The 25,899-nt window shown below is 41.3% G+C and overlaps 1 protein-coding gene across 1 annotated transcript; it reads left to right on the top strand.

The window, feature by feature from the left end:
- Nucleotides 1-530: 530 nt before the first annotated feature.
- On the top strand, nucleotides 531-17,286 carry LOC141063208 (uncharacterized). The gene is made up of 5 exons (XM_073557269.1): nucleotides 531-554; nucleotides 1,708-1,794; nucleotides 8,922-9,048; nucleotides 9,276-9,389; nucleotides 16,299-17,286. Exons 1-5 carry the CDS (start codon nucleotides 546-548, stop codon nucleotides 17,168-17,170), a joined length of 1,209 nt encoding a protein of 402 aa, XP_073413370.1. The 5' UTR covers nucleotides 531-545; the 3' UTR covers nucleotides 17,171-17,286.
- Nucleotides 17,287-25,899: the final 8,613 nt, after the last annotated feature.

Raw genomic sequence — 25,899 nt, 5'->3', positions numbered from 1 at the left:
CCCGGATGGAGGGAGGCTGCGGTTTATGGTCACAGACCGGTCACGAGCTGAACTTGTGTCTGTATCACGTCCGTCGTGACGACTGCGGCTGATCGTTGCGTTTCTCTGTCGGGGACAGGACAGGTCTGGTAACCGCCTGCTGACAGTCATCTGGACGCAGCATGCCGTAACATTGGGCTGTGAGTGGCAGCAGCGGTCTGTGCGCTGGGAGGCAGGTCTACATCGCCATCAGCTTCCGGCAGGGTAACATAACATGAGCCTGCCTCACTGATCGTGGGCCAGCATTGCCCCCTCCACCAGTGCCCTGCGCTTCATTGTACTGCTGCTGCGGTGACGACATGACCGCTGCAGCCAATCGCTGGGCTCAGTGTCGTCAATGATTGGCTGTCGCAGTCACGTGTCCTGTACTTGCTGGACCTGGGGAGGGCGTAGTGAATGTTATCCTACAGAATCCCCTGTAAGGATACACTCCAGGAAACGTTAACCGCTGCGTTATCCCCCAATCGTAAGAAATTCTTCCTGTACAGGAGACTGAAGCTTTCCTAATGCTAGCAGTGAGTCACTGTGCCATCATGCACTGATTCTGGCATTATTCTCCCCCCTACCACCACAGCCATGACTGATGTCTGTTCAGCACGGCGATGTCCCATTTATCAGTGCTGGAAACATATGTCAATCAAGCACATGGGGGTGGAGCTAGGCAGGGAGTGATGTGCGCCAGCTGGGGATTGGCCCGTCCTCAGTGCGCTTGCACCCTTATTTACATAAAGACTAAAAGTAGAATTCCTGCTTTGCTGCCAGTTGAAATTTGTTTGAGGATTGTGAAGCTCCTGCCGGATATTTTAGGTGTTTTCCTATCTCCAAGATCCTATCCCAATATGCAGTAGGCGTAGTAATAATAATAATATTAGTAAATGCCTCTAATTAGAAATGTAGTATAGTTCTTCTGATTTGCGAAGTCTCTTTCCTCATGTGCAGGCATTGCAGGACCTTAGGTATCCATGGTTACGACCACTGATAGATTGACAGCTAGTGGTCGTAACCATGGATACCCAAGGTCCTGCAAAGCCTGCACGTGAGAAAACAGAACAAATCAGAAAAACTATCCCACATCTCTAATTGGAGGTATTTGCTAATATTATTGTTATTACACCTACTCCATATTGGGATGGGATCTTGGAGATGGGAGTAACCATTTAAGGGTATGTGCAGAATTTTCTGCACCATTTGTTCATCTCTTGGCAAGAAAAATGCTTCTTTTAGCCTCATTTTTTACTTGCTTTTTCGGTTCAGATTTTTCCCCGTATGGGTGAAATCTGCAGCAAAAATGCTGAAAGAAATGACATGTCGCAATTTCAATCGGCACAGAAAAGAAAGCAAATCAGCGTGTGCATGAGGCTTCAGGGATCTCATTTACATTGCTGCCATCAGGAAACCCTTCAGGATTTGTACCGAAAAAACCGCAACGTGTGCACACAGCCCAAGGGCAACCTCTCCGCTGTTTACACATGGAAGGAGAGGATGGGTGGACCATCCCTTAGAAACCTGGCGTGCAGATCAGGGTGGCCGTGCATCGGGGGCTCGTTTGTGCAGCTGGACGGTCCATTGTTCCCCCAGTGACCATCCTGGATTTAGTACTGTCAGCCTATATTAACTACGATAAGCTGTAGAAGAGCCGCAGTGATTCTCCTCCTTCGTTTCCTCCAGCTGGCCCTCCAAATGGCCGAGTGTGACCCAGACGCTGACAGCGATCATCACCTCTTGGATGAGCAGATGAGCAGCGCGCCCGCACAGGTAATTTACACGGGAAATGTCCCATTATGTGTCGTGAACGCTCCGCCTGGCTGCTGCTGTCCGCCCTGTGGATAGGGACCATGTCACTGCTGCGGTATCCACACTGCGGGCAGATTCATTATCGCCTGTCCTCCAGGTTTTTTTTAGCATGAATATCGAAATTAGCGACTTTTTCATTTGCAAAAAAATTCCTCCAAATTTGCGCCTTTCTCTATAGTCCTGTCTGGTGCTTCAGTTTTCTGTTATAACGTCAGTGCGGCTTTCTCAGATGTTTCCGAGAGATTCACCGAATGCTACGTCTTAAAAAGTCGCACAATTTGGCTCATCCCTAATGCAGCCTCCCTTCCCCACCAGTTATTTTTATACATTTTCACAGCATTTTGCAAAACGCGGAACTTACAGTTTTCGACGAGAGAGCGTCTCAAGACCAATTGGACAGATAAAAGAGATTACCGGCTCTTCACACAATTCGTGTATCACATTGTCCATTTGGGCCTAAAAATGGCGTAAAAAAAAAACCGATTAGGTTAAAATAGAACTTTTTGGCCACAATGATCAAAGGTAAAGGTGCGTCTCACAAAATGAGAATATCATCAAAAAGTGAATTTATTTCAGTTCTTCAATACAAAAAGTGAAACTCATATATTATATAGAGTCATTACAGACAGTGATCTAGTTCAAGTGTTTATTTCTGTTAATGTTGATGATTATGGCTTACAGCCAATGAAAACCCAAGAGTCATTATCTCAGTAAATTAGAATAATTAACACAGAACAGCTGTGTTGCAGCCTATGGCACAAGGAACTTGTTCCCGCCAAACACAGCTGCAGGCTCACACTGTCATTATCGGCGCTCATAATTTTTCTGCCGATAGAAACAATGTTTGCCATGCTGTCATGCACATGAAAGCATGGCAAACACTGGATGTTTGAGGTCCTCATTCAAGTGAATGGGGTCCGGGTTTGGGTACTGTTCTGGTTCCCGAACCCGAACTTTTTTTTTTTAACTGGTCGGCCGAACCCACCAGACCAGAACATCCAGGGGTCCGCCCAACTCTAGTAGTAATTTATGATAAGCTCATCTGGGGCGTTAGCAGAGATTTATTTCTGGGGGTGTGCACTTTCCCCTTGCATTATGTTTACCAATCAGACTAAAGGTGTCATATGGGAAGAGAAAACCCCCTTCTCGCTACACTGATCGAATGCAGCTACTGTGTAGTCTTAAGTAGAGCTGAGTGTAATGATGAACACTTTCGGATCTCCCCCTTCACTACAGTATCAATGTGGTAAAAACGAAAGACAGCAAAATGTGCTGGGGTGGATAATCAAAATCATAGTGATCTAGATGTGTTGGTAATCACAACCAAGATTCCAGCACATGAATGGATAGTGCAGAACACACTGCATATTAAATATAGCAACTGACGGAAAGCAGTGAAAAAATTCTAATGTCACATGGTAAAGTGCAGAGTAGGTTTTATTGAAAGGTGAAACGAACAGAACATGGCTAAAAAGTGACATTGGCAGGAAAAGCCGGGTGACAAAGGCTGCTCCAAATGATCAATCATGAAAAATACATCAGCATTGTGAAGTGCCTAAATATCTAGACATGAGTAGTGTTTGCCCATAAACATAACCATAAATACAGGGAAAAGTCCCTAAATAGAGTAATAGTAGGCAAAAACATACAGAAAGTAAACAAGGGAACACTTACACAAGAAGGAGCAGCAAGTGGGACCACAGCCGAACCCCAACGCGCGTTTCGGCGATTGTGCCTTCCTCAGGGGGCTGATGTATTTTTCATGATTGATCATTTGGAGCAGCCTTTGTCACCCGGCTTTTCCTGCCAATGTCACTTTTTAGCCATGTTCTGTTCGTTTCACCTTTCAATAAAACCTACTCTGCACTTTACCATGTGACATTAGAATTTTTTCACTGCTTTCCGTCAGTTGCTATAGTATCAATGTGGGGGTAGGCGCAGAGCTGAGAGGGAAGAGCTGAAGTTGCAGGCACGTTTCTCTCTCCCTCCACACTGACTGCTCCTGCGGAGACCTGGAAGTATTTGTAATTACACTCAGCTCTGATCTATACTACACAGTAGGTGCAGAGATCATGGCTTCTATTAGTTCTTTCCCTTCATGAGGTTGGCCAGTCGAAAGCATAAGGTTTCACGCAGGGAAATAACTACACTCTCCCAGAGATATGTCTCTGAATGATAAATTATAACCCAAACTTAACAAGCTAATATTTCTGTACAAGAGACGAGAAATTAAAAAAATAAAAATTTGTATTCTGCTTTGCAGTCGCCATTCTATAATGTAGACAGTTTCACATGATCAGACTGGTGAAATGTTCTCTTTAAAGCGAACCCGTCACCAGGTTTGGCCGATACAAGTTATGGCCACCGCCTTTCAAGGCTTATCTACAGCATTCTATAATACTATAGATAAGCCCCCGATCCGACCTGCAAGTTAAGAAAAATATGTTTTATTATACTCACATGGGGGGGGGCAGTCCGATCCGATGGGTGTCGCAGGTCCAGCACCTTCCTTCTATTTGCGATGACGTCATCCTGCTTGCTTCATCACTCCCCGGAATTGCGCTCCTGCACAGGAATACTTATCTGTCCTGTTGAGGGCAGAGTAAAGTACTGCAGTGCGCAGGCGCCGGGCCTCTCTGACCTTTCCCGCACCTGCGCACTACAGTGCTTTGCTCTGCTGTCAACAGGGCAGAGAAGTACGCCTGCGCAGGAGCACGATGTCGGGGAGTGATGAAGCAAGCAGGTGGGCGGCAACGCAAGAAGATGGGAGGTGCTGGACCCGGACCTGCAACACCCATCAGAACGGACCGCCCAGCAGGTAAGTAGAATAAAACTTCTTTTTCAGGTCAGATCGGGGGCTTATCTACGTCAGTGACATTCAGGTAGAGGGCGCAGCGCGCACTAACCACGTCATCGCGCTCTCTGCTGCCTGAACGTCACTGGCAGAGGACGCGGAGGACAGAGTGGTGTGCAGCGATGGCCCGGGGACAGGTGAATATCGCATATACTTACCCCCTCCTGGCGCGGTCTCTGCGGGCCCGCTTCTTCGGCAGCTATTCCTTCTCAGCGGTCACGTGGTACCGCTCATTAAAGTCATTCATGACTTTAATAAGCGGTACCACGTAACCGCTGAAGGAAGGAGCCTGAGACCGTGGGAGAAGAGGGGGGGCTGCAGAGACGTGCCAGAGGGGGTAAGTATGATCTGACACCCCCGCTCCTCCCCCGCCGACCCCCTGGCGTATATGACTCGCTTATAAGCTGAGAGGGGTACTTTCAGCCCCAGAAAATGTGCTGAAAATCTCGGCTTATATGCGAGTATATACGGTAAATACAATCGATGAACGGCGTAATAATAAATAAAAAAAAATCAAAACTCCAGAATTATGTTTTTTCTTGGCTGCCCTAAAAATTGCAATAAAATGCAATAAGAGACGATCAAAACATTGTATCTACCCCAAAATAGTATCAGTAAAAATGTCCGCTCAGGGGGGCAAAAGATAAGTCCTCACTCAGCTCCAGATCCTGAAAATTGAAACTGTTCCTGGTCCCTGAAAATGGCAAAATAATTACTTTTGGGGCAAGTTTTGCTGTTCGTGCACTTTTGGGCCTCTGTCAATATGACACTCCCGTACCTTTCCAGCAAAATCGCGCTCCTTCCCCTCTGAACTTTGCAGTGTGCTTAAACAGTAGTTACGGTCCTCACATTCCGAGATTGCATTACAAATTGTGGGTTCCATTTTCTACTATTACCTCCTGTAAAAACTAAAAAAAAAAAAGTGGAACTAAAGCAACATTTTATTTAAAAAAAAAAAAAAAATTGTTTCTCATCATAATGTTATAAAATTTGGTGACTCTCGTGGGTGCGCACTACACCCCTAGATGAATTCCAGGAGGGATGTAGTAACCCAATTGGGGTCACTTGCAGAGGGTTTCTGCTGTTTCGGCATGTCAGGGGCTCTGAAAATGCCATACGGCATCTATACTTCATTCAAACCAAAGTTTCACCCCAAAACACACCTTTCCTTCTAATCAGGGCTGTGGAGTCGGAGTCGTGGAGTCGGAGTCGGAGTCGGTGCTCATTTTGGTGGAGTCGGAGTTGGTATAAAATGGACCGACTCCGACTCCTAAAATATATAATAAATTGGGTACAGTAATTCAATGCAGGATGTGCTGAATATTTTTTCATAGGAGTTTGGGAAAGTTATGAAATGTCCTATAAATGGCTGTTATATTCCTGATCTATGGCTACATTCACACACAGCGTTTTTCCTGTGTTTTTTGAGGATAAGTTTTTCAGCTGCAAAAGCTGATCATCTTTTTAAAAAACTGCATCACCTGAAAGGTTTTTGAGCTCATAGATAATGTTTTCAATAGCAAAAGCAGATTAGAAATCTGCTCTATCTATCCATTTATCCATATCTGTCTATCCATATCGTATCTGTACCAAAAAGAATGAAAACCGGGTAGTACACCAATATATATTCTGTTCTATCTAAATGTCTTGATTATTGGATCATAAAAATGATTAAATGTCTGAGGTTCACATTGTACTACAATAAATTTTTCACTTAAATATAAGCAATATTTGTGGGAGTCGGAGTCGGAGTTGGAGTCGGAGTCGGTGTAAGGGAAATTGAGGAGTCGGAGTCGGAGTCACAGGTTTGGCTTACCGACTCCACAGCCCTGCTTCTAATCAGTAGTTTCCAACCACAAACTATATTGCTGTGTTCGGGAGACATTGCATAACAAATTAATTGGTCATTTTTTTTTTTTTTCCCCCAATTATTCCTTGTGAAAATAAAAAAATAAAGAGATGAGGCTAGGTTTTTCCATTTTAGTGGAAAAAAACAATTTCATTTTTGCAGCCCATTGTTACAATTTCTGTGAATAAATTGTGATTTCAAAGTGCTCCCTACAACAGGTTCTTTAGAAGGACGTAGATCTGGGGATTTATTCTGACGGAATATAGGCCGAACTGGATGGACAAATGTCTTTTTTCGGCCTTGCTAACTATGTTACTATGTAATATCAAATAAATTCCGAGAGGTGCGTACTTTCCAAAATGTGGTCACTTGTGAGCGTTTCTGCTGACTTGTCCCCTCAGGGGCTCTCTCGATGAGACATTCTACCCACAATGTATTCCAGCCAAAATTGTGCCCATAAAGTCTTCATTCAAGCTCTGCCGTGTAGCCAGATTCGGGGTATCCTCATTTTCAGGAGAAATTGCACAACAAATTAGGAGGTCCTTTTTTCCGGTTACCTTTCTGAAAATTAAAAAAATAACGTGGGCAAAAGCAACATTTAGATGAGAGGGTAAAAAAAATTGAATTTTCCAGATTCACTTTGCATCATTTCCTGATAAGTTAAACTTCCTGAATGCGATGTTTGAACACCTTGAGGGGGCGCAGCTTTTAAAATAAGCTCTGGTTTAAGGCTACAAGGTGAGTTTTGCTTTTTTCTTTCAGCATTTGTTCACCTACTAGCTAAATTACCAGAGGTTACTTATGTTTTTTTTTTTTTTAATCAAAACTTTTGATATAATCATGTGTGGATTATATTTGTTTTTTTAAAAAGAATTTTGCCAGGTCTGGAAGGTGAAAACTGACTTTGACGGGAAGGGGTTCACTGGGGGGCAAAAAAAATTGATATTGAAATTAAAAGTGCTTTATCGCCCAACCCTGCTACAGATTAGGAGCCATCAAGATTGATAACGAAAGGATGACACCACAGCCTTTTTTGGCCTACCAGCTAAAAATATCAGTTAATTGAGTGTCAGCTATGCGTTCCACATCTACTTCTGAAACCCCCTGACTGCCCAGGTATCACCCATGAAAACCTTTTTTATTGCTCCCGCGTTGTATGGTAATTTGTTCGGTCCGGTCCGATGGGTGTTGCTTTGGTTCCCGCACTCCACCCCTTTTCGGCTTGCTGTACACATTCCTTGCAGTGAATATAGCAGATCGCGTAGAGATTTTGTGCGTGCGCATTCAAATGGGATCTCGCGTGTGCGCAGTTTGCTTTGCGCAACTGCGGGCAAAGCCAAAAAGCAGTATGGCACATGCGTACAGCCAGCCGAGGAGGGGTGGAGTGAGGGAACTGAAGCAACGCCCATCAGACCAGACCGAACACATTACCATACAGCGCTGGAGCAATAAGAAAGGTTTTTATGGGTGATACATGGGGAGTCAGGGGGTTTCAGAACTATTAAAAAATAAACAATTCTTTATTTAATGACATAAAACAATACATACACATTAAAAATAGTACATGATTAGACAACACGTGGTACGTCCTTTTAAAACGTGGTATCAATTATACAGATTTTTTCAGGATACAATTATCCTCTCACAAGGTCGTCCTTAATTTAAATATATTAACCTCTAGAAATCATCCACATTAATAGAAGGAAAAACCATGTGCATTTTATAAATATCTCTAGTTATTTACATAATTTTTAATAAAACTATTTGAGAAAATGCATCACATAGTTTTATATATATATTCTTTATTGTTTATACTGCCACCTAGTGGTGCAAAAAATACATTATCCCTCTAAAAATTCACGAATAACCAAGTTCATTTGTTTATAATCCTCACATACGGGTTGTAAAGAGCGTCGGGCACTACTCAATTGCATAAAAATAAAAAATCAATAAAGTTCATAATGCAAAAATAATTTGTGGAAAATGCATGCATAAGTGCAAAAACGCTTGTTATACATAGTGCCAGGCAGTCTTCACCACACAGGCAAACATGAGCCTCAGAATGACCTATCAAGGGTTAAATGCTGAAGGACCACGTGCAGGAATCCCCTTAACTCGCGTTTCGCGTTATTGCTTCTTCCGAAGGGGTGTGTTTTTTGTCGGATAGTGTAATTATTGGTTGGGAAACTTAATATTTTTGCCCAAATTATCGGAGATATGTATATATATATATATATATATAATTTTTTTTGGGGTTTCAGAACTAGTTGTGGAATGCATAGCTGACACTCGTAAACTGATATTTTCAGCTGGTGGGCAAAAAAAAGTGGTGACAGGTTCCCTTTAAGTTTTTCACTTTATGATTTCTCTCCATTTATGTTGCAGGAATCGGTGAAGTCTGATAATCTCGCAGTGCGTTTCTCAGTAGAGGAGCTCGAATCACACGAGGAAAGACAAAAGAAATCTAGCAAGAGTGAGACCACGACGACCCACCAGAGCCCAACCTTAGTGGGTAGGAGAAGTTGCTTTTCACCAGGGCTACCGCACAAACACTTTTCAGTTTTTTAAAAATGCTCTAAAAAAAAAAAAATCCATTAGATCTGGCTGTTCTCTACTTTTCTCTGATGCTGGTGCTTAGAGCTCGCCTAGAAGCCAGTTTTACTCTATGGCAAGCACTGTGTTTGTGATTAATTGTATTTTATTTTTTAATTAACCACATCACTGTTTTTCTGCCATTAGGTTACATTTACGTGCAGCCAGAAATAGTGTCACGTATTCACAGAGGAGAGGAGCTGTGTGTGAGAAGCAATTTGTATTCCCAAAAATTGAACTGTAAAACCAGTTCTTCCACAAGTGAGTATTGTTTTCTTGTGTTTTCTCATACGGACCCTCCCATCCCGACTCAGAAACCACGAATCTTCGCAGCGGGAGTGGGGGGGGGGGGCAGTTTGGACATTTTTAATCCCTTTAAAAATTTTGCAGGCCTGTAGATTTTATGTAATGTGTTTTTCCAGCTTCTTTTCATCCTCTTTCCCCTATACAGATCCGTCAGTGAGCCAGTTTTAGACCTACCATAGAGTTTACAGCTATTTTACCACGATAAGCTTTTGTTGTTACAGATTTTCTGCGCCTATGAAAGAAACACTCCCAGCAAAATTTATCATCTTAATATATTGCAAATTATCATAGCATATAGCGCTGTGTACTTACAATTGCTCAGTGTGCCCTTTCTACCTAGGTAGAAACAGGAGGTAAATTTTCCCTGTATGAGTCATAGGTTGCTGCAAAAGTCCCTGGCAGGGGGGGGAGGGAGCAGCTGGGTCAGCAGTTGAATGATAAATGCAGGGATAAGATACTTCCTGTTTCTACATAGAGCAGAGAAAAGAGAAGAATTAGCTGGGTAGAAAGGAAAAATGAGCCATTGTAAATACCCAGGGTTATTTAATATGGTGATTGCAATATATTAAGAGGATAAAAACTTTGATGGAAGTGCTTCTTTAAAGGGAAGGTGCCACCAGTTTTCTTGTTTGTTTTTTTGTGAAATTAAGCTTAAAATAGTAATTAAAATGTATTAATGCAACGTTTGCACTGTTTGCAAACATTTCTATATGAAAAATATTATATTTTTTTTTTTCAAATATACACTGCTCAAAAAAATAAAGGGAACACATAAACAACTGAATATAACTCCAAGTAAATCAAACGTCTGTGAACTCAAACTGTATTGGCAATTATCCATGTCTCCTGGTGTATTGGCCTGTCTCCTGGTAGCTCCTCCAGCTTCTGGACACTACGCTGACAGACACAGCAAACCTTCTTGCCACAGCTCGCATTGATATGCCATCCTGAATGAGCTTCACTACCTGAGCCACTTGTGTGGGTTGTAGAGTCCATCTCATTCTACCACGAGTGTGAGCAGAGCCAATATTGAAAAGTGACCAAAACATCAGCCAGAAAGCATTGGTACTGAGATGTGGTGTGGTCTGTGGTCCCCACCTGCAGAGCCACTCCTTTATTGAGGATGTCTTGATAATTGCCAATAATTTCCATCTGTTGTCTTCCATTTGTACAACAGCATGTGAAATGGATTGTCAATCAGTGTTGCTTCCTAAGTGGACAGTTTGATTTCACAGACGTTTGATTTACTTGGAGATATATTCTGTTGCTTAAGTGTTCCCTTTATTTTTTTGAGCAGTGTATATAATTATCAATAGGGGGAGCATTTTCAGTTTTAGACCTCAAGCAGCTATAGTAAGACTTACCAACTTTACTGTTAGCTGGAAAATTTGGGCAGTAGCTGCTGACATCACCATTTCCCTCCCCTTTTGGGTGTTCTAGTATCCCTGGGGCAGAATGAAGAGTAACATCACAGGGCAGTGCCATTTTGTGGGTGACTGCCCTGTGATCTGCTATCACCAGCAGTTAGTCTCTCCCCCATCAGTCTTCATATGTCTCTCTCACCCAGATTACATGATTCTCTCACCCCCTCCACATTGCCTGGCCATTCACTGCAGACCTGCAGCTCCTTATCTTACTGAGGGATGAATCACAGCTCCTGCAGATAGCTCCTGCTCCTATAATGCTGATGGCACACTGTTCCTCCTTGATGTCTTTGCAGTCTCTGATACTCTGCCCGCGCTTTTCTTCCGCATTTTACTCCTGTCAATCTAGGATCTGTTCTGCTGGAATCAGTACTGCTTATGTTAGCAGATCTGAGGGCTCCATGAAAATGGCAGCAGAACACTCCCACTACTGTGAATTGTGCAGCCCACAGAGGCGTGCCCATTTCACAGCAGTGACATCTCCATTATAATAGGGTCGGCATCAGTCTGTTATCTCCTATGACCATGGGGTGCAGTATTTTGACACTGGAGTGTTCTGCTGCTACTGTGAAAGCAAGATGTCAGCCCCCAATGCCTTCTTTAAACTCCTATAACACATGAAATATGTTTCCAATGCAATCAAAACTTGGATATAACAGCATGCTATGCTACATTACATTACAAGGTATCGTCCCTTTAAGGAAGTTAGGTTACTTGTGTTTTTTCATGCGTTCAGGCATTTCTTTCTTCTGTTTTTATTGTGTTGTGGATGCTGCTGTCTGTTTCTTGTTAGTATAAAATGTTTTAAACAAAGCTTATTTGTTTTTTTTACAAAAGAAAAACAAGGGAGGGGGCGCAGCCATAGGGCTTCACCTGGTATAAATCAATGAAAATGAAAGAAGTACTCTGAAGTACTCACCCTTTGTGGGTTGTGTTCAGACACAACCACTCACAACATTTTTTGCAGTTGTATAGCTGCTGCAGAGCTCGTGCAGGTGGAAACGTCCACTAAGAATCACAAGTTGAGGATCAAGAAAAGCACTTCTGAGCAACCGCGCTGCTACAGTGACACGAATTCTTCAGAAATCCATCTAAATATTTCAAGTTCTTTATTAAATGTACTACAAAAACTACGCGTTTCGAGGAGACAAACCGCACCTCTTCTTCAGGTTGCAGTACAGGGTTGTAATCGGTCTATACAAGTGATAGCTTTATATGCTTTGTGGGCATGGCCCCCCGTCGTAAGAAAAGGGCGTCAACCCACACATGTAGCACATAAAGATATTTGAGAAGAAAAACAAAAAAACAGGCAAAACAACATATATATCAAAAAACATATATTCCAAATAGTGATCGTATTGTGTATCCCATTCAGACAATCAATATGATAACATAGACTTCTATAATAAAAGAAAAAGGAAACAAAAAAGAGGATAAGAACCAATTTCATCGTGGTGAATTTAAGACAAATGTCTGACGATTTCACCACTGAGCCATCATAAGTGATCAGTTACCAGTGGTGAAAAGTAATAAAGAGTAATTACTCATTTGATATAACTAGTATAAATAAAGAGTGCAAAAAGTATCCTTTCACCAATGATAGTGATAATTTCTTTCCTCTTTATATATAAGCGGCCATACTTTATAATATATTTAGGGAGAGAATAATTAGTCCCTCCTTTCAGTCAAAAAGATGGGCTATCATGGTGACAGTAACCACTGTATATTCCCTACATAAGTGTGGAGAGCAACAGTCGCCACAAAAGGCAAGCTAGTCTCCTACATCAACACAATCTAATTGGTAAGTTAGACGTATGCAACACACTGAACCCATATCTAATGGGTTCATGTGTGTATACCGCTCTGTCCCGATAAAAAAAACGGGCAGAGCGGCTACTAAATAAGAATGGAGAGGAATGAAGGCAGGAAGCCTTCTTCAGAGAAAAAGACCTGATTTTTTTTTTTTTTTTTTTGTATATGTTGCCATTCTCATAGCAGATCTATGAAAGAACTAAGCGCGTATTGCCACAATTCCCAGTGTGCAAATATGCAGATAAGGAATATAAAACCAAAGTGTTAAATAAAAATATATAAAAAATGAAAAACATTCCTCAAAATAAGACTTATATAAAAATATCGCATATTTCATTTAAACCTTTTGGATTAATAGTATCAAGTCGATAAATCCAATATATTTCTTTTCTACTAAGTTGTAGCAATCTATTCGGAGCATTTTCCGGCATATGGTCAATGGGAAAAAATGTTAGGAGAGAAAAGTCATTTTTATGATGTAGGGCACAATGTCTAGAAAGTCCATGTTTCATATAGCCAATCCTCACATTGTGCCTGTGGGAGTTCATCCTTTTTCGAAAACACTGAGTAGTTCGTCCCACATATTGTTTTCCACAAATACATTGTATTAAATATATAATAAAACTTGATTCACAAGTGAGATTGGCTTTAACTATAAAAATTTCACCCGTTGATGTTGAGTTAAAGAGGGTTTTTTTATGACCAATGCCCCTACAACACAAACATTTTTTTCCCACATCTATAAATTCCTGGTAGTGCTGTGGTTTTCTTTTTAGTTATCCCAGAGATTTTTTGTCCTCTCAATCTACTCGGAGCCACAAGGTTTCTAATATTGGGTGGTCTCCTAAAAGTAACACCTGGGGTTTTTGGTAAAATGGTTTTTAAGATGGGGTCATTTAAGAGAATGTGACAATTATCCTATAAAATTTCACGCATTTCCTTATGGTATTTATTAAAAGTGGTGATAAAATTAAGATTAAAACCATCAGTATTAGTCATAATCTTTTTAGCTAAAAGTGATTTTTGATCATAATTATTTTGCACATGACCCAGGGATTCCTTTATTAGTTTCTTAGGATATTTTTGTTCCTCAAATCTTTCTTCTAATATTTTAGCTTGATTTAAAAAAATCAACTTCAGTAGTCGTTTAAACTGATTCACAGGTATGTTTATCAGCCATTTGTTATAATGGCCACTGTGGTAATGCAAGAAACTATTTGCATCCACTTTCTTAAAATATGTTCTAGTATTAATTTGAAGATTTTCAACATAAATATTAAGATCTAGAAAGTTAATTTCTTTCTCATTGTGGCATGGAAAAAAAGACATCCCCCAATCATTATTATTCAGATCTATGACAAAATCCTCAACATTCCCTTTACTACTATCCCATATTATGAAGATGTCATCAATAAAACGTTTAAAAAATTTTATACAATCATAAAAGCGTCTTTTATAAATAAAAATCTCTTCGAATCTCCCCATAAAGAGATTTGCGAAAGTTGGCGCCACTTTTGACCCCATTGCCATTCCCTTCTCTTGGTGATAGGTGTTTTTTAAAAAAGTAAAATAGTTGTTTTTAAGAATAAATAATCCATTATAAATAAACCTCTTTTGTGCCACTGAAAAACGCTCATCAGTTCTAACATAATAATAAAAGCTTGTTAATCCCAATTCATGTTGAATATTCGAATATAGGGCTGCTACATCTAAAGTAAAAAATACATAGGATTTTTTCCATGTAAATTCATTCAATAATTCTATAAGATGAGATGAATCCCTCAGGTAACTGGGTAAATTAGTCACATGTACTTTCATTAATTTATCAATATACTCTGCAAGATTACTCGAAATGGAATTTATTCCAGATATTATTGGACGTCCAGGGGGATTATTAATATCTTTGTGTAATTTTGGGAGGTGATAGAAGAAGGGTATATTAGTATGGCCGCTTATATATAAAAAGGAAAGAAATTATCACTATTATTGGTGAAAGGATATTTTTTGCACTTTTTATTTATACTAGTTATATCAAATGAGTAATTACTCTTTACTACTTTTCACCACCGGTAACTGATCACTTATGATGGCTCAGTGGTGAAATCGTCAGACATTTGTCTTAAACTTACCACGATGAAATTGGTTCTTATCCTCTTTTGTTTCCTTTTTTTTTTTTTTTTTTTTATATTTCTTTTTCTTTTATTATAGAAGTCTATGTTATCATATTGATTGTCTGAATGGGATACACAATACTATCACTATCTGGAATATATGTTTTTTGATATATATGTTATTTTGCCTGTTTTTGTTTTTCTTCTCAAATATCTTTATGTGCAACATGTGTGGGTTGACGCCCTTTTCTTACGACGGGGGGCCATGTCCACACAGCATATAAAGCTATCACTTGTATAGACCGATTACAACTCTGTACTGTAACCTGAAGAAGAGGTGCGGTTTGTCTCCTCGAAACGCGTAGTTTTTGTAGTACATTTATTAAAGAACTTGAAATATTTAGATGGATTTCTGAAGAATTCGTGTCACTGTAGCAGCGCGGTTGCTCAGAAGTGCTTTTCTTGATTCTCAACTTGTATTTGTTTTTTTTATAATTCCTGGTATTTGGCTTTGACAAAACTATATTGATATATTTAGTTGTGGATTGTGTTTTTGATGAGTTTCACGGAAACACTCTAACAAATTATATCAGCAGTTGATATGCGTTTTTACTCATTAGCAAGATTGGGAGGCATTTTGGAAGGTGCCCTGGAATCCAGTTTCGTAGAGGTTCCCACAGGAGTATTGTGACATTTATACCTTGACCGACCCCCCTAGTCCACCTGGTAGTTTAATCTTGCCCCTTTTTTGTGTGCCGCTGAATAGAGGATTTATTTGGGTACTGAATGGCATCATTACGGTATGTGGTTTGTATTGGGTTGCGTTGTTCTTTTAACCCCTAATATGCAAATGAAAGGAAAAAATCAATCACAAAAATACTATACAAGTTTGACATCTCTGTGGTTGTACCGACCTGGAGAATTTTGTTGCCGTACTATTAACGACATGAAGTCGAAACACAAATGGTGGAATTTCGGGATTTTGTTTTCTTTTTTTAACTCTTCTGCACAAGCAAACCATCTTACGACTACAGTTCCGGAAAAGTTAAAAATCCACATCCAAGGACAGCTGCCAGTGAGCCTATGAAAAATCATCCAGGTTTAATCCAGAAAATTCATCAGATTTTCATCCGTCTGCCATCTGTTTCCATTTATGTCTATCTACATTATATTAAAAAAACGCAGAAAAGAAAGGCATGCTATGATTTTTGTTTTCTCGCGGACTGTCGGATCGAGAGAAAATTTGTTGATCTGAACAGCCCTGTTGAATAACATGGCTCATTATGCTGTCTGATGAAAAATCAGACAGCACACAATCTTTTTATATGCCTGTCTACATGAGCTCTACAGCGTGCATTGAAAACTAAAATAAATGCCTGTTCAGGAAGGAATACTTACATTTAGCTATAGATAAGATATTGCAAAGGTGTGTGGCTTGGTGCCACATCTTACATATGGAACCATTTGTTAAAAAATAAATCACTGTTTTTTTTTTTTGTTGTTTTTTTTTGTTATAGGTAGATGTAAAAGTGACAAAATTGAGGGAACCGGTCGGACCTCGGTCAGCTCATCAGATAATACTGTATTAGATGATAATGGAAGTGGACAGCAAGAATATAACCTCAGAGAAAGACATGCGCTTCATATTAGAGGCGTACACGGCGGGTCATTTATTAAGTCGGCCCCAGAAGCTGCTGAAGAAGAAAGCCCACCCAATTCCATTAGCGTTTTGAAGAAACCTCGTATGTCCACCCTAAAATATGGCAGTGCAAATTCCCTAAATGATCAACGAAGAGACGAACATTGCCCGGAAAAGGGGGCACCATTTCATAAACCGTCCACCATGAACGCACAGAAACCTCGTACACGGAGAAAACATTTCATGAGTGGTAGGGGTATGAATGTTGAAGCTGCCTATGACTCCTTACAACCTAAAGCAATCAAAGAAACTAAAACAAAGCCGGCTAAGTCATATATCTGCACAGTATGTGGCAAGAGCTTTACCCAAAATGCCAGCCTCATCATCCATCATAGAACACACACAGGTGAAAGACCCCACGTCTGTAAGGAATGCGGGAAAAGCTTTATCAGTAGTGCATACCTAGTCATGCACCAGAGAATCCACACGGGAGAACGGCCATACGTGTGCAAAGAATGCGGTAAAAGCTTTATCAACAGCTCCAATCTGATCATACATAGGAGAGTGCACACTGGAGAGCGGCCCTATGTCTGCAATGAATGCGGAAAGAGCTTCCGCCATAGCTCAGATCTCGTCCGCCACCAAAAAGTCCATACCGGAGAGAGGCCCTACTCTTGTACAGAATGTGGAAAATGCTTTTTCCGAAGCTCTCACCTTATTAGGCACCGGAGGATTCATACGAAGATCTAGGGGAAACGGTTTCATTTATTTATTAATGTATTCATTGACATTTCTTTGTAATTTGCACATTGCCAAATATCTTGTTGTACTTATTGCACTTTTATAAAGAATTGACGTCTAAATAACTACACTATATGATTCAGCTACCAATGACGAGAGCTGGTGCGTCCTAGCTTAATGGCACCCTAAAAGCTAACATTTTCATGCACACTTTACATTCCTTCTGCATCTGACCCCCCACTAATCTTAAGACCCCACCTTACAATCATCAGTCTGAAAGAAGACACGATATATATTGTGACAGATTAATGGCTGTAGAAATTTGCTGCTGGTGCATAATGTCTTTGACCATAACAGTTCTTATTGCTTGCCCATTTAAGCATAATAATAATAATAATAAAATATTTATTTATATATCTACCTACATTGGGTACTGAATGTATTCAGACCCCTTTACATTTTCACTCTGTTTCATTGCAGCCATTTGGTAAATTCAAAAAAAGTTCATTTTTTTCTCATTAATGTACATTCTGCACCCCTTCTTGACTGAAAAGAAACAGAAATGTAGAGAATTGTAGACATTTTTGCAAATTTATTAAAAAAGAAAAATTGAATTATCACATGGTCATAAGTATTCAGACCCTTTGTTCTGTATTGAGTAGAAACACCCTTTTGAGCTAGTATAGCCATGAGTCTTCTTGGGAATGATCCAACAAGTTTTTCACACCTGGATTTGGGGATCCTCTGCCATTCTTCCTTGCAGATCCTCTTCAGTTCCGTCAGGTTGGATGGTGAACGTTGGTGGACAGGCATGTTCAGGTCTCTCCAGGGCTCTGGCTGGGCCAGTCAAGAATGGTCACAGATTTGTTCTGAAGCCACTCTCCTTTGTTATTTTAGCTGTGTGCTTAGGATTATTGTCTTGTTGGAAGGTGAACCTTCGGCCAAGTCTGAGGTCCAGAGCACTCTGGAAGAGGTTTTCATCCAGGATATCTCTGTACTTGGCCACATTCATGTTTCCTTCAATTGAAACCAATCGTCCTGTCCCTGCAGCTGAAAAACACCCCTATAGCATGATGCTGCCACCACCATGTTTCACTGTTGGATTGTATTGGCAGGTGATGACCAGTGTCTGGTTTTCTCCACACAAACCGCTTAGAATTATCACCAAAAAGTTCTATCATCATCTCATCAAATCAGAGAATCTTATTTCTCATAGTCTGGGAGTCTTTCATGTGTTTTTTAGCAAACTCTATGTGGGCTTTCATATGTCTTGCACTGAGGAGAGGCTTCCGTCTGGCCACTCTGCCATAAAGGCCTGACTGGTGTAGGGCTGCAGTGATCGTTGACTTGGTTGAACTTTCCCATCTCCCTACTGCATCTGTGGAGCTCAGCCACAGTGATCTTGGGGTTCTTCTTTACCTCTCTCACCAAGGCTCTTCTCCTACGATTGCTCAGTTTGGCTGGACGGCCAGTTCTAGGAAGACTTCTGGTGGTCCCAAACTTCTTCCATGTAAGGATTATGTAGGCAACCGTGCTCTTAAGATACCTTGAGTACTGCAGAAATTCTTTTGTAACCTTGGCCAGATATGTGCCTTGCCACAATTCTGTCTTTGAGCGCCTTGGCCAGTTCCTTTTGACCTCATGATTCTCATTTGGTCTGACATGCACTGTGAGCTGTGAGGTCTTATATGGACAGGTGTGTGCCTTTACAAATCAAGCCCTATCAGTTTATTTAAACACAGCTGGACTCCAATGAAGGAGTAGAACCATCTCAAGGAGGATCACAAGGAAATGGACAGCATGTGACTTAAATATGAGTGTCTGAGCAAAAGGTCTGGATACTTATGACCATGTGATATTTCAATTTTTCTTTTTTAATAAATTTGCAAAAATTTCTACATTTTTGTTTTTTTCAGTCAAGATGGAGTGCAGAGTCTACATTAATGAGAAAAAAATGAACTTTTTTGAATTTACCAAATGGCTGCAATGAAACAAAGAGTGAAAAATTTAAAGGGGTCTGAATACTTTCCGTATCCACTGTACAGTTGTGCCCAAAAGTATTGACACCCCTGCAATTCTGGCAGATAATACTCAGTTTCTTCCTGAAAATGATTGCAAACACAAATTCTTTGGTATTATTATCTTCATTTAATTTGTCTTAAATGAAAAAACACAAAAGAGAATGAAGCAAAAAGCAAAACATTGATCATTTCACACAAAACTCCAAAAATGGGCCAGACAAAAGTATTGGCACCCTCAACCTAATACTTGGTTGCACAACCTTTAGACAAAATAACTGCGACCAACCGCTTCCGGTAACCATCAATGAGTTTCTTACAATGCTCTGCAGGAATTTTAGACCATTCTTCTTTGGCAAACTGCTCCAGGACCCTGATATTTGAAGGGTGCCTTCTCCAAACTGCCATTTTTAGATCTCTCCACAGGTGTTCTATGGGATTCAGGTCTGGACTCATTGCTGGCCACCTTAGAAGTCTCCAGTGCTTTCTCTCAAACCATTTTCAAGTGTGTTTTGGGTCATTGTCCTGCTGGAAGACCCATGACCTCTGAGAGAGACCCAGCTTTCTCACACTGGGCCCTACATTATGCTGCAAAATTTGTTGGTAGTCTTCAGACTTCATAATGCAATGCACACGGTCAAGCATTCCAGTGCCAGAGGCAGCAAAGCAACCCCAAAACATCAGGGAACCGCCGCCATATTTGACTGTAGGGACCTTGTTCTTTTCTTTGAATGCCTCTTTTTTTCTCCTTTAAACTCTATGTTGATGCCTTTGCCCAAAAAGCTCTACTTTTGTCTCATCTGACCAGAGAACATTCTTCCAAAACGTTTTAGGCTTTTTCAGGTAAGTTTTGGCAAACTCCAGCCTGGCTTTTTTATGTCTCGGGGTAAGAAGTGGGGTCTTCCTGGGTCTCCTACCACACAGTCCATTTTCATTCAGATGCTGACTGATAGTACGGGTTGACACTGTTGTACCCTCGGACTGCAGGGCAGCTTGAGCTTGTTTGGATGTTAGTCGAGGTTCTTTATCCAACATCCGCACAATTTTGCATTGAAATCTCTTGTCAATTTTTCTTTTCCGGCCACATCTAGGGAGGTTAGCCACAGTGCCATGGGCTTTAAACTTCTTGATGACACTGCGCACGGTAGACACAGGAACATTCAGGTCTTTGGAGATGGACATGTAGCCTTGAGATTGCTCATGCTTTCTCACAATTTGGTTTCTCAAGTCCTCAGACAGTTCTTTGGTCTTCTTTCTTTTCTCCATGCTCAATGTGGTACACACAAGGACACAGGACAGAGGTTGAGTCAACTTTAATCCATGTCAACTGGCTGCAAGTGTGATTTAGTTATTGCCAACACCTGTTAGGTGCCTCAGGTAAGTTACAATTAGAGAAGCATCACATGATTTTTCAAACAGTGCCAATACTTTTGTACACCCTCTTTTATGTTTGGTGTGGAATTATATCCAATTTGGCTTTAGGACAATTCTTTTTGTGTTTTTTCATTTAAGACAAATTAAATGAAGATAATAATACCAAAGAATTTGTGTTTGCAATCATTTTCAGGAAGAAACTGAGTATTATCTGACAGAATTGCAGGGGTGTCAATACTTTTGGCCACAACTGTATATTGACCCCGTTGTGGTCACCTGGATCCTGAAATAATCAGTGATTTGCTAATCTATGTATTAAATGTTTCTTATTCCAATATTTCATGTATATCTTTGAGTGTATAGTTGAATCCGCGTAGTGTACTTCAGGTCTATATTTTGTCAAATCCCAATTTAGAAAAATAAAAAAGTTTTACCCGATGATTTCACATTACTTGCAGCATGTCAAGGGTTTTCCTAAAATGTTGCAGTAATGTTTTGAGAAAGAGTACTTAAAAAGGTGTTGTCCAGAATTATGAAGAACCTTTCTAAGCATTAAAGATGATCTCTCAGCAAAGTTCTCATCCTCTTAATATATAGCAGTCATCATATTATATAGCACAGTGTACTTACAATTGCTCATTTTGTCTTTCTACCCAGATAATTCTTCAATTTTCTCTGCTCTACATAGAAACAGGAAGTCTCTTGTCCCTGCATTTATCGTCCCCCTCTTCAACGCCTGACCCTGCTGCTCCTTCTTCCTCCCCCTGCCAGGCACTATTGCAGTGACTTATGATTCATACGGAGAAAATTGACTTCCTGTTCCTACATAGAGCTTAGGAGGAGTCAGCTAGTCAGTTTATAATCACATGATATCATAGACCTAATGGAAAAGAGAAGAAATATCTGGATAGAAAGGCAAAATGAGCAATTGTAAGTACACAGTGCTATATAATATGATGATTGCAATATATTAAAATGATGAACATTTTGATGGAAGTACTTCTTCTTTACTATAGCCAGCACATGTATTTTCCAATATACTTTGGAATACTCCTGTGTCCCATTTGGCTTAATCAGCCACAGATCACATGACTGCACGATTTGGATCCTTCGACACTTCCACTGATGTCCCTTTTGGATGCCTCATGAGTCTCTACACTATATAGGCAGGGCTTTCCTTCACTAGAGCTGAAAATGCATTGTGAAAGTGGTTTGGTGCATTTTTTTATTTGGGGACAAGGACAGCCCAGAACATGGGGCATCCTAATATGTTAGCAGCATAAGTGCCAAAAGTTCCAAATAGTTTAGTCACGTGACCTGTGGCTGATTTGGACACTAGTGGTAATTAAAGTGAATTAGTAAACTTGATATACTACTGATTAGAAAGGTTTTGTTTGTGGTACTGGGCATCATCTTTAACCAAATTTGCAAAAAGTTACATGTTACACATCTCCATTTATGTTTCCTTAACTCAAGCGTTCACCTCAGGTTGAAGACTTTATGGCAGATCTTGGAAATTGTGCAACAGAGATTGGATGGCAAGTAAATTTTGTTTCCAGAGACAGTGTTTCCAAACGGGTTAAAAAGTCGAATACGATCATTCATTTAGAAAACATCCTAAAAAAGCTTGAATTGGCCCAAATATATCATATTTTGGGGGCATGGAGTTTCTGGGTCAGGAATAATGTAGGCAAGCATGGAAGCATTTTGTACATGCAAAATGGACTCAAACTCAGGACTTGACATTTAACCCATAAAATAACTGTCCGTGCTTATTCATAAAGGGAGCCTATCCAATCCCCTAACATGTCTGTTTTAGACGTGACAGATTTTTCTGTGAAATCTGCATTGGGCAATTCACTAAGAGGGGTTTTACAGGTTCGTTTCCTGGGTGAAGCTTTTTTTTAGTTATTATATACACCTGTCTTTTATTAACCCCCCCCCCCCTCTCCCTGAGCCGAGTTTCCGCTTCTGCTCATGGCGGAGCATCTGTGTTATGCAGGCAGCAGTGCAGTCAATAACTGAGCTGCCTGACTTTACGGCATGAGCCGCTGAGCTCACTGACACTGCCCCGCCAGTGAAATGACACCGATGCTGCAGACTATAGACACTGGAAGCAGCATTGGAGACTCAGCGCACGACCACGGGGGAGAGTGAGGAAAGCCGAATTTATTGTTGTAAAACAAACTGCAGCTTTTCTGAAACCTGGAAAAAATCCTTTAAAACAATATTCCTTACGAATGATACATTTATTAGAGAAAAAAACAATTAAATGTAATAAAAAAAAGTTTTCATATTTCTTGTCTAATGCCAAAATGCTGAAGTGTCACAAGGGTCTTTTTTTTTTTTTTAAACTTTAGGAGTGTGTGTGCAGTCTCTATACATCTGCCTACATCTTCTCCATACCTCTAGGAATCTCATACAGTTAAAGAGGGTTGTCCACTACTTTTTCACTGATGATCCATCCTTAGGATAGGTCATCAATGTCTGATTGGCGGGGCTCAGACTCCACCGTCGATCAGACATTATTTGCGGCCTCGAGTACTGACTCGCGGAGCTGGCCGTCTTCTTAGGGTATGTTTCCACGGTCAGAAAGCGCTGCGTACAGCTGCAGCGTCAAACCCACAGAGTCCAGGTGTTACAGCATCGTGGAGGGGATTTCAGGAAATTCCTTCTCCACTGCGTTAAAAAACGCAGGCAGCAGACCTGCGTAAACGGACATGCGTCTTTCCAGAACGCAGCATGCCTGTTTACAATGCGGCGATGCTCAGTTGCCGCAGCGTAAATTTACCATAGACTATCACTAGATGCGGTAAAACCGCATCTAATGATTAGTCATGTGTAATAACTGCGCAAAAGCAGCTTACTACACGTGCACTAATTTAAATAAGGTCTTACCTCCTCCCACCGCCGGAAGCCCCGTAACTTAGCTTACCGCGAGAACTGCTGTGTTACCGCGAGAACTGCCATGCACGTGACTGGGGGTTATCTCCAGTCACTAGGCTAGTTCTCACGGTCAACTGACCGTGAGAACTACAGTAGGTGACCGCCGGAGATCTCTGGCGGTCATCTACAAGCTCTGGTATCTCAGGATGTCATGCATCCAGATGTATCAGAGCTGGAATCGTGGGACACTTGTTATTAAGGACTAAGTCGGACAGGAAGTATTTGTGTTTGTTTATTTTCTCAGGAGATCGAGGCCTTCGGGAATTTAGGCGTTTAATAAAATGGCAAAACTGTGTGGTGTTTTATTTCATTAAAATACTTTTTTCTGGCTGTGTCTTTTTTAACCATTTACATACTATAGGATTAGTAATGGATAGGCGTCTAATTGACGCCTCAACATTACTAACCGGGCTTGATGTCACCTTACAACCAAAGGTGACATTAACTCCTTATTACCTCATAAGCCATCGCCACACGGCAGTGGGAAGAGAGAGGCTAAGTGCCAGAATTGATGCAGAATTAGGGGGGTACCCCTATTTTAATAGCAAGTAAAGGCTATGCAGACAGCTGCGGACTGATATTAATAGCCTGGGAAGATCCATGGGTATTAACCCATTGCCAGGTTATAAACATCGGCACCCAGTCTCTGGCTTTCCCTCTCTGGCGCAGAAAATTGCGTGGGAGCCCATGCCATTTTTTTAAAAAATTATATAAAAAAAAAAGGACATTGCATATTAGGCCGGGGTCAGACATGCGAGAAACTCGCACGAGTCTCGCACATCAGTACCCGGCACTGCACTTGGGACCGGACCATTCAGCTGCATAGAAATACATGCAGCCGCAAACTCCGGTCTCGAGTGCTGTCTATCCCATATCTATTATCTGTCTATCTATCCCCTATCTATAATCTAATATATAAAGCTCAAGTGTGTGTATGAATGTCTGGGATTGGCATCTGCACCATCGCAGCTACAGCCACAAAATTTGGCACAGTCACACATCTGGACCCCGAGAGTGTCCTAGGCTATGTTGTGAGGCGAAATTTTAACCCCGCGCGTTCCAATTCACCAAACAATTTTGCCCCTATCTGCATAATGGGGAAAAAGTGTGTGTGTATCAAGCTCCGCCCCTCATTATGATGTCATAATGGTTGCCATGGTGACACTGATGTCATCATAGGTTGCAAGCCCCGCCGCTCATTATGATGTCATAATCGTTGACTGGGATGGACGATGTGTGATGGGTATATGGACACTGGACTATGGGATGAGGATATGTATGACGGGTATATGGGCACGGGACTATGGGATGGAGGATGTGTGATGGGTATATGGGGACTGGACTATGGGATGGAGGATATGTATGATGGGTATATGGGCACTGGACTATGGGATGGAGGATATGTATGATGGGTATATGGGCATGGGACTATGAGATGAAGGATGTATGATGGGTATATGGGCACTCGACTATGGGATGGAGGATATGTATGATGGGTATATGGGCAGTGGCCTATGGGATGGAGGATATGTATGATGGGTATATGGGCACGGGACTATGGGATGGAGGATGTGTGATGGGTATATGGGCACGGGACTATGAGATGAAGGATGTGTGATGGGTATATGGGCATGGGACTATGGGATGGAGGATGTATGATGGGTATATGGGCATGGGACTATGGGATGGAGGATGTGTGATGGGTATATGGGCACGGGACTATGGGATCGTGGATATGTATGATGGGTATATGGGCACTGGACTATGGGATGGAGGATGTGTGATGGGTATATGGGCACTCGACTATGGGATGGAGAATATGTATGATGGGTATATGGGCAGTGGCCTATGGGATGGAGGATATGTATGATGGGTATATGGGCACGGGACTATGGGATGGAGGATGTGTGATGGGTATATGGGCACGGGACTATGAGATGAAGGATGTGTGATGGGTATATGGGCATGGGACTATGGGATGGAGGATGTATGATGGGTATATGGGCATGGGACTATGGGATGGAGGATGTGTGATGGGTATATGGGCACGGGACTATGGGATCGTGGATATGTATGATGGGTATATGGGCACTGGACTATGGGATGGAGGATGTGTGATGGGTATATGGGCACTCGACTATGGGATGGAGGATATGTATGACGGGTATATGGGCACGGGCCTATGGGATCGTGGATATGTATGATGGGTATATGGGCATGGGACTATGGGATGGAGGATATGTAGGGTATATGGGCACGGGCCTATGGGATCGTGGATATGTATGATGGGTATATCGGCACGGGACTATGGGATGGAGGATAATTAATATTTGCTAGAACTAACAACAGTTAGTTACTATGCCCGGGCAGCGCCGGGCTCTTCAGCTAGTCTCTCTATCT

Source organism: Dendrobates tinctorius, unplaced genomic scaffold, assembly GCF_039654945.1.
Source record: "Dendrobates tinctorius isolate UK_male_01 unplaced genomic scaffold, ASM3965494v1 ptg000246l, whole genome shotgun sequence".
NCBI classification, from domain to species: Eukaryota; Metazoa; Chordata; class Amphibia; order Anura; family Dendrobatidae; genus Dendrobates; species Dendrobates tinctorius.
Note: the sequence above shows the minus strand (reverse complement) of the source record. Positions and strands in the feature narration are given on the sequence as shown.

Coding starts and splice junctions, on each gene's coding strand:
- LOC141063208 (XM_073557269.1), top strand. Junction 1,795..8,921: donor TGAGCAGCGCGCCCGCACAG/GTAATTTACACG, acceptor TTTATGTTGCAG/GAATCGGTGAAGTCTGATAA. Junction 9,049..9,275: donor CCAGAGCCCAACCTTAGTGG/GTAGGAGAAGTT, acceptor TTCTGCCATTAG/GTTACATTTACGTGCAGCCA.